We start from the raw sequence: 12,612 nt of genomic DNA, 5'->3' as shown, positions 1-12,612 counted from the left end.
CAGCCTGGGAACCACAGCAGATTGCAGTGGAAAGCTAACTTTAAACCTCAAAGATGTAACAAACGGCAAAGGAATAAGAATGGCTACATGGAGGAAAAAACTGAAAGAGTTTAGGGTTTTTGTAATGCAAACATTTAACATGAGTGAAACAAGAAATGGAATTAGCGTCCTTCAAGTAGTTCCATTGTGAAAAAGTAGTAAGTTCTTTGTTTCCAACGTTTTTGTGAAAAAAGCAAGTTACTACTAGGTCAGTTTTGGTGTCAATCAACCTAGTAACTCATCAGCATTTTTTTCTGTTTCACAGGTATTTGACAGGCTTGGTTTGAGTTAGAGGAACAGTGGAAATTCAAACTAGGCCCAAGAATACTTTTTTGCTGTTGAAAAACCTGCACAGCTAAGGACCTTGTACTGTGAGAAAATCATGTATGGAATCAGATAATAGCAATAACTCAGCACATTTACCTAAAAAGGATATGCAATAGATCAACAGTGCTTAGTGAAGTCTGAATACAATATTAAAATCAGGAGATACTAACCTTGAGATTGGAAAGGCAGTTGTTGAGGAAAATATGCCATCTGTTTAAAAAGAACTGCTTCTGACTGACACAAAGCAGGCATGTTACCAAGGGGTACAAAGCCTAAAGAGGAAAAGGATGTCCATACAGTGTTATTTGCATGTCTACACAACACAAAACTAACTTAACAGAGCTACTGTAAATTTGAAGTTCTAACTCCTCCATTTTGTGCAATACAAGTTAGCCAAGTTAAACACATTTGTAAGTAGTACTATTTAAAAGGAGCTTTCTCTAAAGCTGTTACAGATACACTTCATAGATGCCATGAAAACGAACCGTGTACTCACAGCAGTGTAATATAGGGCACCATTTTACAGACTTTCAGGGCTAAGTTCTGTCAGTTTATTGAGAAATAGAAGCATGGAAATAACTAAACTTTATTATTATAACAACAGGACCCACAGAGATTGTTGGAACTTGTGAATCAGATTACTCCTCCAAATCTACAGTCACAATATTTACTGAGAGATATGTCAAACACCCTAAAGAATTGTGTTAAAATACAGGGAATGCCTGGATCTGCTGGGAGTTACAGCTTGTGAAGTGAAAAATAAAAAGAAGCAAAGAAGAACATAGAAGATGAAATACCAGAACCCAGTCTCTTTCTCAACACTTAGTTTAACATTTGTAAATGTTAAACTAAAAAAAAAAGCCAAAATGCACCTAATCATTTTGAAACTGACTCTGTTATTTCAAGAAGACTAAGGTTTCAGTAGTAATGATAATAAATAGAGACAGGACTTAAAAGGTGTTAGTCAAAAATAAAGTAATGTTCACTTTAAGATGAATTATTCTAAAAATTATCTCTAAATTTTAACTTCAATCACAACTCAAAGTATAAACACATCATAAATCTCAGCTTCTGTTCCAGTAACATGTAACATAAACTATCTATAGCTACGCTAATTTCTTGATCAAATGGCAAACATACATTAATTTTTATTTTTATAATCTTCATGTCCAAAATACATATGGGACAGGGTAACTGAATGCTTCTCTCAGAAGACTTTCTTACTATACAGTTGAGTACTTGATTGGATCTCAGAGTTTAGTAACATTTCAAGAGTGTTACAACCTTTCCTAAGGAAAACCCCTAGGAGGGAAGACAAACCATCTCCTGGAATTTCCTAATTTTCTCCATTCACTACCAAGAGAACCTTTATGACTAGCTCATTCTAGGTACTTTTACACAGAAAATGAACCAAGATCAATTCCCCCATCCTGTCTGTACAGCGAGTGCATGGATTCACCAAACACTGATCTTGGTCCAGTTCAGACTTTAAGGAGTGTGCTTTCTTCCTGGAAGACTGGAAATATGCACTGCAGTTATTTTTGTCAAATGTTTACCTTTCCCCTCCTCCTCCTCCTTGCAATGTTTGTATTTCTAATCACACCCTCACAAGAATCTATTCTATTTTGTCACTTTTAACTATGTAGCCTCCAGTGAGGTATGCGTGGACAAGCAATCAAACGCAAAGGCCCAGCTGTGCAATCCTTTCTCAAGAATGTAGTATTGACTTTGGCAAGTATGGCCACAGTTTGGGAAGTTCTATTTAATGTAAAAACTGTACAGAAAAGCTCTACCCTGCTGCAGTTCCAACAATGTCTTATTAACTCAAAAGAGTGGAACAGAGCCACACAAATGCAAGCCGAGTGAAATCAGTAATCCATCTCAAGCCTCCCACTAATTCAAACTGGATCAGGACTGCACCCCAGGGGATGCTCTGACTGTCCCCTGGGAATGTTCTAACAGGCGGAGAGCTCAAGCACACTCCTGCAGTCCTCCCAGCAGTTTCACCAGCGCCAGAGACCAGCACTTGCTGCAAGAACTGGAAACAGGGAAGTCTTTTTTACTTTCCCCTAGAATGAGGGAGGACAAATGACAAACTTTCTTTACTTAAAAGGTCCAAGACTTCAAAATGCATTAGCTAATGCCACAGTGCTGACGGGCGCTGACCCAGTTGGAGAGACAGACTGCTTAAGGCAGCCAGCATCAAACTGACTCAGATCCTCATTTAATTCAGATCAACTCATGATTCCAAAAATACACTGCAGTGCCACTGCTCATTTCACACAAAAAAAATGAAATAGGGAGCTACACAGTAACCAAGTTATGGATTTAAAAAGACATGTGTTATACATTTTTTCCTTCCTACAATGTATTATTTAAGGCCCGTGAGAGTTGTTCCCACGTCTCATTTGTTCTCGCTTGACAAGAAGTGAACTCCATTCTTTCTCCTCTTCTCCTAATGTTTACACATAACAACTATGAGAAAACCCAAGCATTTAATAATCACAGAACCAGAAGCTGACAACATCTTTGATTCAGACTGATTTAGATCATATTATGAGTAAAATAAGTACAGTTATTTCCTGGAAACACAATAATCTTCCCTGCAAATAGAAATGTATTGGTATAGCCAAATGAAAATAAAACATTTTGCAATTTCCCAAGAGTCTTGCTCAGAAATATTTGTGACAGAGAATTTTAACCTCTGCTTCTTAGGGTTACTAACCAATGAGTGTTTCTTTCGTGATGAAAGTTCAAGCGTTGTATCATACAGGCTTTCAACAAAGTTCCTCAGACAGGGGACATTCACTTCATTTTTAACAGCCTGAAAGAAAATTTCATGTTAGTAAAATACTATTTCTCAAGCCATTTTATCTAATTTTAAAAAAATTATGCAAACAACATCAAAAATAAACTCACAGCAGCTACGGGGACAAGAATTTCAACAAACAGTCCTGCCAGTGCATGCTTGATATCTTTGTCTTTAACTTCAAGGAAATAATGTGCACATTCCTAAATTAAAAAGAAAACAACAAACAAAACAAAAACAAGAAACATCAATTGCACATCAGCTGGAATAAAGACCTCTGGACATTTGCTGAATGAGTACCACGTGTCAGTGACTATTTTTATCCTGCAAATCCCACTGAAAACATTTGCCTCTTAACTTCTAAATCTGTATTTTGCAGCAAGCACAAAGCAGGACATAAGTCAACATCAAGGAGCTGTTACTCTAATCTAGAAAGTCTTCACTGACTCCAGCTGTGCCTGGTGGTGGTTTGGACTAGAAATGGAGCTGGACTCAGGGGCTGACCTCATGCTTTCCCTGTGCGTATCTTCAGGAGCAAAACTAATTGTCAAAATGGACTGCTTTACACAATGTTTTGAGAGGCCAGAAAAGGAATGTAATTCTTTGGTAAGATTCAGAGGGCAATGAACAATCTTATTGTAAATATTTCTGGATGAATTTAATTGCTAGGATTCGTTGCATATTGAGGGTCAATATGGAATTGTGCTATGTGAGGACAATTTCCAGCCTACAGCTGGAGATTAAGAAAAAAATAAAAGCAGACTTTGTCCTAAACATGCAGAGAACTACTTTCCAGACAGCTGTGTTGCTCAGGAAGTGAGGGAGGGGAGATAAGCATCCACCCACTCGTGTGTACAACTTCTCTGAGGATGACAAATCCTATTGCCCCAGTTACTTTTTCTCCAGGTTCAAGGCACAAACAGCCCCTAACTGCATGAGGAAGGTCCCTACTGACCAGTTTCCTTCACAGTCATGCAGAGTAGTTTACACCTCAGATCATGCAGCATATTTTTTTCTGTGTGCTAACAGGATTATACAACACAGGGCTTCAGTCACACCAGCCAGCCTTCCTGAGGTGCTTCTGCACTCTTTTGGGGGAAGACAGACTCTACTGGAGGTCACTCCTGAAATTAGCTCACCCTCTTTGAAAAAGACCTTCTCTGCTACAGCAGCACTGCAGTGACAGAGGTTTTAAATGAAGCACTGCATGGAGAGACTCAAACAGACAAGCTGCCCAAAGAGCTGAAATGCTGAAATTCACCAAACTGAGCAAACAAGGTTCTTCTACAGGCAGAGTGCGTCTTCTGATGCAGAGTAGTAAATGTAAGAATTCATTTAGTACTGAGGTATTGTAGCAGGGGAAGTTAGAGATCCAAATTCCAGTTTTACTATATAGGAGTTTTACCACAGACTTTAATAGTAGTGAACACTGGATAAAGCTAAGCCACAACTCCATTCACTCATCAATTCTGGCGCACTGAACACACATTACTTTGGTATTTTGCCAGCTCTGGATAACTTAAACTAAGTTGATACATACTAGTATGCGTCTACATAATTAAGAGTCAGGTAAGAAGAAAAATTACCTGTTTCTGTGTTGTTAAATATGTCTTAAATACGCTATTAAATATGGTTTAGATTATATTGCAAAACTGAAATAGAACGTGCTTCCGGTTCAGGACTTAAAAGAAAAAGCTCAGTGTGCCTGTACGCCTGTATATTTGCATTCCAATACCAAATCCTTACTTCTGGGCATCTAACATTGATTTTTTTTCCCCAATTTACACCATCGATGCACTAATCTTTATGTGGAGGTTTATATAAAACATTTATTTTACTGGGTGAGTGGCTACAAACCATGTAACCATGTAGGTGATCCCAAGAAAAAACAGGGGAATAGAAAGATTAAGCTAAAGAAACCTGCTGGTGGGAACAAAACCAATTGTACATTACCAGCAAGAATGCTGAAACACAAAAGAATTTCTTGCCTTTTACAAAATCATGTCATCTATTGATTTAAAACATTAATTGTAGTCAAACTATGCTCTGTTCTAGTGACTTTTAAACGAGGAGGGTACAGAATGCACACTACAGCAAGCAGGGTGAAGGTGTGGTGGAAGGAGACAATGCATCCGAATGAAATTCTATGCAGCTTTTGCCTCAATTCTCTGTCTCTTCCTCAGTGTTTTCCTCCATTAAAAGTTTCTCTCTTTTCTGGCAACTGTGTCAGTATTGGGAGATTCACTTTAGAGCACCTAGGTACGGATACAGGGGGAGGGACAGCTGTGGGATAGTGCAGTGGAAGGGCTGAGGTCTACAGAACAAAACCACTTCTAGCTGGAGGGTGAGATGTAAGGACTAGAGGTACATGACTGATGGAAAGTTGGTATGGGACAACACACTCCAGAGACCAGAGCACTGAGGGGTTCAGAACAAGCAGAAAGTAGCTAAACATAGGATTATGTGAAAATGACATATGGAAAATCTAGAACATTACATGGAAAATAAAGGCTAGCCCATTCAAAAATGTCTGGGAAACCACAGCTACATACTTACGACTTTTACCTGCATAAACTGAAGAGAAGCTTCAAAGTCCTCCACAGGATACATCTTAATGCGAAAGAATTTCATTCCCATTATAAGACTGATAATGCTTTGAACTACATATGGGCTTTGTTCTTTATGCCGCAATTCTTTTAGCTCTGCCATAAATTTCTTCTTTACAGCAGGAAATCTAAGAATTCAGATTGGTTAGTTCCAAAAAGTTCAACATCAATATTTGAAATGTATTGTAAGGTATATAAACTGGGAAAAACCTGAAGAAGATAAAACTTAGGTTGTGTAAAAGTACCATTTCACTCAGTATTTGAATAGATTTTTTTTTTTGTTTAGCTTTCTTTCACTTCTAATAAACTGAGAAAAGGAAGCATACAGCCTGATCTTAGTCCTTTTAGATAACCACATCTTTCAAACTATTTTATTATCATGCATCTCTTTTACATAAGATCTAACAATATCGTTTAAATAATCCCTTCAAACGTTTTTCAAAAACCCATGATAAAAGATAGCTATCTTGCAAGTACATGTAATATTTTCAAAAGAAAATGTTTATACTATAACTCTGAAAATATTCAGATAGGCAGTTCGTCCCTTCATATTTTTTTTTCCCTAATAGCCATTACACTAACACTTGAGCATTAACAACTACAATAACTTTGGGTAGAGGGCTCTGTGATCATTTTGGTCTCCCCCACTAATCAATTGAAGGCGTCTTTGGAGACACATTTTCCATAAGTGATATATAAAAAGAGCATCCAACAGGACTTCCTGCCCTTTTTGAGAGAAAATGGAAAGAATGTCATTTTCATGGTAGGCATAGCACGTAACAACCTTTTGTTATTCCTTTTGATAGACAACCCAGGTGAACTGAAAGAAACAGGTTAGCAGAAAGACGTCCTTCAGTGACAGAAATATCTTAGCAAGGCCCTTCAGAACTTTGACAGTCAACTTGAAGCTTTGGATCCAGATGCAACTTCTCCTTTTGCATTTTACCCAGCCAATTTAGGGCCCAGGTAATACCTTAGCTGAATTTACATGACTTCCAGATTCTCAAACTGTTTTAGCCATATAAAACCAAACTGACTGGTTTTGTAGAGCTGAGACTCACCCTCAGCAACACCAAACTGTCCGGAGACAAAGAGCATTACATCAGGGCAGTAAAATTCATCCTCTGCTTAGTTTGTGGTTCAAGTGTACAATGAGATGCTATACTGGGTACATGAGATCCTGAGTTTCAGATTCAAAATTTAAGATCTGACCCACAAAGTGTTTTACGTCATCTGTTCTAAGAAGAATGAAGGGTTCAGACATAGATGCATTAAGTTCTCAGCTGAAATAGCTGCAGAGAGCCTTAATATTGTTCCTATGTAGGAGGACAGCCATTTATAGGTTTGCCCAGCTAAAGAAAAAATAGCATCTAAAAAATATTAGTTAAAATAGCCCTCTTCAGCCCTTTGGGCTTTCTACGGACGTCATTGCTGAGATAGGAAAAATAATGCTGCTGTAGTTGAGTTGAATTTATTCAGTATCACTGGACTAGATGCAGAAAGTCTGTGATTCCCTAGAGGCCTATGTTCTAGAACATCTGGATAAATAGAAGGCCAATGAACTGGAATGACTTATTCCTACAGAATACTTAAAGGGAGTGAGAAAATCAGAATATTCACATGCTAAGCAAGCAGACGTTGTCATATTTATGGAGGAAATAATATATTGGATTTTGCTTACTTTGCTTGAGCTAGAACACCTATTACTTCTGCATACAAATCTGCAACAATATGCATATTTCCAGTGTTAGGACCAAGGTACCTAGCAAGAGACAAGAAAGAATTCTCAGCTGAGAAAACGTACTGTTTAAACCACAACTGTTAAAAAAAATAAGGAAGTATCTTTTTCATAGAGTTTTTGCATAAGAAAGCGCCTTACCCTTCTTTGTACTTAAAGTGCTTGAAAGCCAGGTTAATAACATCATTTACCAAACTGTCTATTACAGGATGAAGTGGAATCTGAAAACACAAAATAAAATATAACAAGTACACATGTATTGCACTAGTGCTAGTATTACTCGTGGGTATCATCCATTCAGAAATACATCAGTTAAAATAGCATGTAGCTAACAAAATAGCTAAAATGAGCCAGCCATTTAATGTTTATTTAGTGTTAAGAGAAATATTTTAGCTCCAGAGACTTGGCAAAGTAAGGTCTTTATGAGCACAGAATGCTGTATGTCACACAGGTACAAGAAAGACAGCAATGAAAAAGCATGCAGGATGTACTTCATGTTTTTATTATAATCTTAAAGATGCAAACAGAAAGAAGAGTCACAAAATTCATTTGCATTGGTAATTTCAATCATTATTAGTTAATGGATAATTTAAGAACTCCTACCTGTTTCAAAACTTCTATTAATACTAAAGAAAAAATAAAATCAATAGCCAGATCTCTTCTCTCCATTAGATAGTCCCTCTGCTGTTCATCACTGCAAAATCAAACCAACAAACACAGTATTTTGGAGAAGTATCATAATTAATATTAGATGCCTTCTTCAAAAATTACATAAATACAGATAACAGGGAATTGCGTTCTACCTTTTAAACTGCAATCTAGCATCTCAGAAAGTAAGGTACTGTTATGCTCTTAAAATCTGAGATAAACAGACTGAATCTAACTGTTACTGCAATGTTTTTTCAAATGCTTAAATATCACTTATCCATTTCCTCTCTCTTTTTTTCTTCCAGTTAGAGACCCACAACAATAAAATACCAAAACAAAACTAAGGAAACTTGTAGATTCTGTATTCGAACAAATGGATTTAATTTCAAATTCCTTGCTGATGACAACATTTAAACTATTCTTAATTACACTTTGGAGGCAAATGTAACTTTGTGCTATCCAATTAGTATTTAGACTTGTCATGAATTTTGAAAAATGCCTGAAAAGCACCAATGGAGAATTCACAACCAAATGATATTATCTGTTAAAAACTGTTTCAGTGTTAATTTTTTAACTTTGGCAACACTTTTCAAACTTTTCAAACACATTTCTGGTACAGAACAACACAGAGGAATAAAAGTCTGAGCTGAATAGCTTCCAATAAAAACACCAAAAAATACCAATTTGAATCAACTGATCAAAGTGCACTGAAAAGATAACAAGAAATATACAGTACTTTTTGTAAAATTAAACATTAAAGAATCAGTTCTCCAGTCCATTTGAAGCATTTAATTTGAAGATTTCAGTGAGATTTTTGTGTAAATTCAACACAACTCTTATAAACACTGAGAGGTTTAGTGTTTTCAACTGCACTTACATGTTTGTGATAAAACAGGCATTTAAGAGTACAACTTGATCGGTGATGAAGCAAGTTATTTGCATTTTGCTTTCCTTAATATTAACGGGAGAAAGGACTTGCTATACATTCCTTCTGTAACGTGACCAGTTGATAGAGTGGTCTTGTTTCATTGGTAAACTGACTTTCTACTAAATTTTGGGTGGAGTTCCCAAAGACAGCTATTTATGAGCGGGTAGTTGTGGAACAAGTTGAGAGAAAGAAGCCATTCAAGGCAAAGATTCATCTCGCCCAAAAGTAGACGTCTAATTAATGAACTGTGTCTTCATTCTGCCTACTTCTACTGACATAAAGAGTCTAATTCAGGTTCATTTCTACCTTGGTATCTAAACCTAGCCCCTACCCCTTTGATCCAGCAACTACTGCCTTTTGTAGTTATTGTTATATATAATCCCAATGTGACAAACTGACTCTGTGTTTCTGAACACCAGGTCTGACAGCATTGATTGATTCTCTTGCTGTTTCGTTGAAGTGTCTAAATGTAGTACTGAAGTATTCAGAAAAACTCAAAAGTTTGAAGAATACACCTGAACCACACTGCCAGACCTCAATATAACCAAGATCAGTCTGCTGTCTTATCACTGAGGAACTATTGATATCACTATTTTTGTGTGCTTGTTACTTTTAAGAGATATGTTGCTAAAACTCTCTGACTGATTCTCAAGTTTTTGGATTGAGGGTAGGTCTATTTGAATTTTTTATGTGTAAGCAGAACACTACATAGGAACTAACACCACATACATTTTTCCAAGTGGCACAGAATGATTGCCCGATCACTTGAGTAAATACAGTCTATACAAACTGGTATTTAAATGACATGAAAGCATCCAAAACAGCAGAAAGACAATTAAAACAGTACTGTTGTGTTTGAACTTTGAGGAGCATAACGTGAAAGACACAATTATTCCATCCATCAAGAAGCCAAGAGAAGAGTTCCGGGAAGAAGCAGAAAAAAGACACAAGTTTCAAGCAACTGCTACCTCACAGGAGTTGATGGGTGAAATGTAACAGCATTTACCTTAGAATTTATTAATTACGCATATTCTAAATCATACCTTTTGGATTTAGTGCTTGTTCTTGGTCTGTACTCATGGGATTCATCTTCTATGCCATTCTGCCTTTTGTACCAATCAAACAAAGTGCGCAGGATAGAGGGTAGACAATATTCTGAAAGTGAGCTCATTGAGCTTATAACCTATTGGGAAAATACAATGAATCAAGAAATGAAATGCTGTTTAAGTTTTCTCTCCTCCTTAAAAAAAGTACTAACTCAATTGTTCCTTCCTGTTTTCATCCATTTTTTGAGAACTATGGTACAAGCAGTGACTTAATATTCTGCATTTCCCGTCTTAAAAAGATGTGCGGACGTGGCACATGGAGAAAGGAACATGGTTTAGTGTTTAGAGCTGGCAGTGTTGGGTTTGTGGTTGAACTTGACGATCCCAAAAGTCTTTTCCAACCTAAATGAATCTATGGTTCTATAAAACATAAACAGAAATGCAACAGTGGAGTGTATGTTGATAAGAGTCTTTACACAGATGATATTAAAATGCACTAAAATCGTGTATAACACCTTTCAACATACCAGGAAATCATCTAGTTCCTCAAGCAGGTTATTTTGATTTTTACACGATGTTGATTTGAGTTCACACGGATTGTAAGAAAAGAAAAAGGAAATAATCAGAGGTAATGTCTTCAGGGATTATATCTGACTGCTGGATTCCCTCCCTGAAACTCAGAATATATTGAGAAACACCACAAATTCTTCAATAATTTTAATCAAATGACCATGCATCTTACTCTTAGGCTCACACACCTGAGAACTTAGAAAAAAACCTGAAAATTTCTCTTTTATATACAGGAAAATGTTCAGAGTTTCTTGTGTCTTTGTGGGCACAAATAAACAAGAAGAGTTTAGAATTATTCCTTAGAGGTTGCTGATTAAACAGTTCTGGTGGCATACCAGGTAAGAAGATTATAGCTCACTCAGTATTAACTGTGTCACCAATTACAGAAATGTTACTGAGCGTGTTTGACTAAACTGTGACTTAAACATCCTATTACAGGAAATCATAAAGCTACAAAAAATTAAAAGATCAAAAAGTAGGTTGAAAAACCCCCCATTATTATACAAGAGGATAATACATGTATTGCAACTGAATGTTCACAGCTACAGCATTTGTGGACATTCTAAAAAAATAAAAAACAACTATTTAAAATAGGGGAGAAATTAGTGATCTGGAGATTTTTGACCACCTCGAGATCATGCAGGGCTTGATCCTGCGAAGTGCTGAGTATCAGGAGTGAAGAGCTGTGTGTACTACATGCCAAGTACATTGATTATGTAATTAACTGTCAGGTTTATCCACCTGCTTAGGCTTACACCAGAACACTTCAATGCTTGTGGACAAACAATGAAGATTAATGTCTCACATAACACCAAACTTGCGTGGATGCTGTGACTAAGACAAGAGCAAAATTGGCAGACCAAGCATTCCCAAATATTGCTACAGCCTTAACTGAGAATGTGGATGACAGTCTAGATGAGTAACTCTGAATCTCTTTTGTATTTTTTCAGCCTTGGGATTTAACTAATTCACAGTGACACTGTGGACTAAAGTTAATGGACACTTTGAGGATGAAGAATTACTATTCAGGTACTATGGCCTAAAATTAAACATGCTGCATTAGAAAGACATAACAACTGCCCCTGCTAAATTAAAAGTAGGATTTTTTTCCATAAAAGTAATATTTTTTGAAAACTTTCAATCTAATTTGCAATAAATTTTATTACCTGAAATATGAAATAAGTTGCTGTGGAAGATATCATGAAGCAACTGATTGCAGCAGTGACATTCTTCCATAAAGAATTATTACAGGACTTCAGGCTCAATTATACCAAAGCCTCCTAGTGTTAAGGCTCCAGATAAATACTCAGGAAAAAAATCAATCACCTGGTGTCAGGGCAAACTATAAACTACCAACTCACTTCTCTAACGTTTTCAAAAAATTTTATGAAGTTAGCACAACACTGCTTGTTCATGATGAAATGAGATGAAAATGGGTTTCCTATGGAAGACCAGAAAAGAATCCTAAAATCACAGAAACATAGAATGGTTGGGTTGGAAGGGACCTTCATGGCCATCTAGTTCCAACCTCATTAACATTGGCAGGGACACCTGACACTGGACCAGGCTGATCAAAGCCTTAACCAACCCGGCTTTGAACATTCCCAGGGATGTGGCATCCACAGCTTCTCTGGGCAACCTGCTTCAGCCTCACAGTAAAAAAATATCTTCCTTCTATTTTGTAAAAACTGACCCTCTTTTAGTTTAAAACCATTAGCCTTTGTCCTATGTCCACAGGCCCTACTAAAAAGTCTGTCCTCAAATAGACCCAAGTATCTTTTCAGAAATTGCAGTATCTAACTATAAATGAAAAGTTGCTTCAATCAGGTCTTCCTGCATGTTCACTGACATAGTTATCATAGCTGTTCTCTAAATCCCACCTATTATAGTTTCACCAGAAA

The 12,612-nt window shown here is 36.8% G+C and overlaps 1 protein-coding gene across 4 annotated transcripts in view; it reads right to left on the bottom strand.

Annotated features, from left to right (window-relative positions):
- The window catches only part of FRY (FRY microtubule binding protein), a 183,187-nt gene that overhangs the window by 97,148 nt on the left and 73,427 nt on the right, over positions 1-12,612 (bottom strand). For all 4 annotated transcript variants that reach the window (XM_058419511.1, XM_058419512.1, XM_040056716.1 and 1 more), the window contains 8 exons: positions 10,139-10,278; positions 8,123-8,213; positions 7,661-7,740; positions 7,463-7,543; positions 5,741-5,909; positions 3,286-3,378; positions 3,092-3,190; positions 537-638 (listed from right to left, as the gene is read on the bottom strand). In XM_058419511.1, the coding sequence (XP_058275494.1) occupies positions 537-638; positions 3,092-3,190; positions 3,286-3,378; positions 5,741-5,909; positions 7,463-7,543; positions 7,661-7,740; positions 8,123-8,213; positions 10,139-10,278 (855 nt within the window). The remainder of the gene's footprint in view (positions 1-536; positions 639-3,091; positions 3,191-3,285; positions 3,379-5,740; positions 5,910-7,462; positions 7,544-7,660; positions 7,741-8,122; positions 8,214-10,138; positions 10,279-12,612) is intronic.

Source organism: Hirundo rustica, chromosome 2, assembly GCF_015227805.2.
Source record: "Hirundo rustica isolate bHirRus1 chromosome 2, bHirRus1.pri.v3, whole genome shotgun sequence".
Classification (NCBI taxonomy): domain Eukaryota; kingdom Metazoa; phylum Chordata; class Aves; order Passeriformes; family Hirundinidae; genus Hirundo; species Hirundo rustica.
Note: the sequence above shows the minus strand (reverse complement) of the source record. Positions and strands in the feature narration are given on the sequence as shown.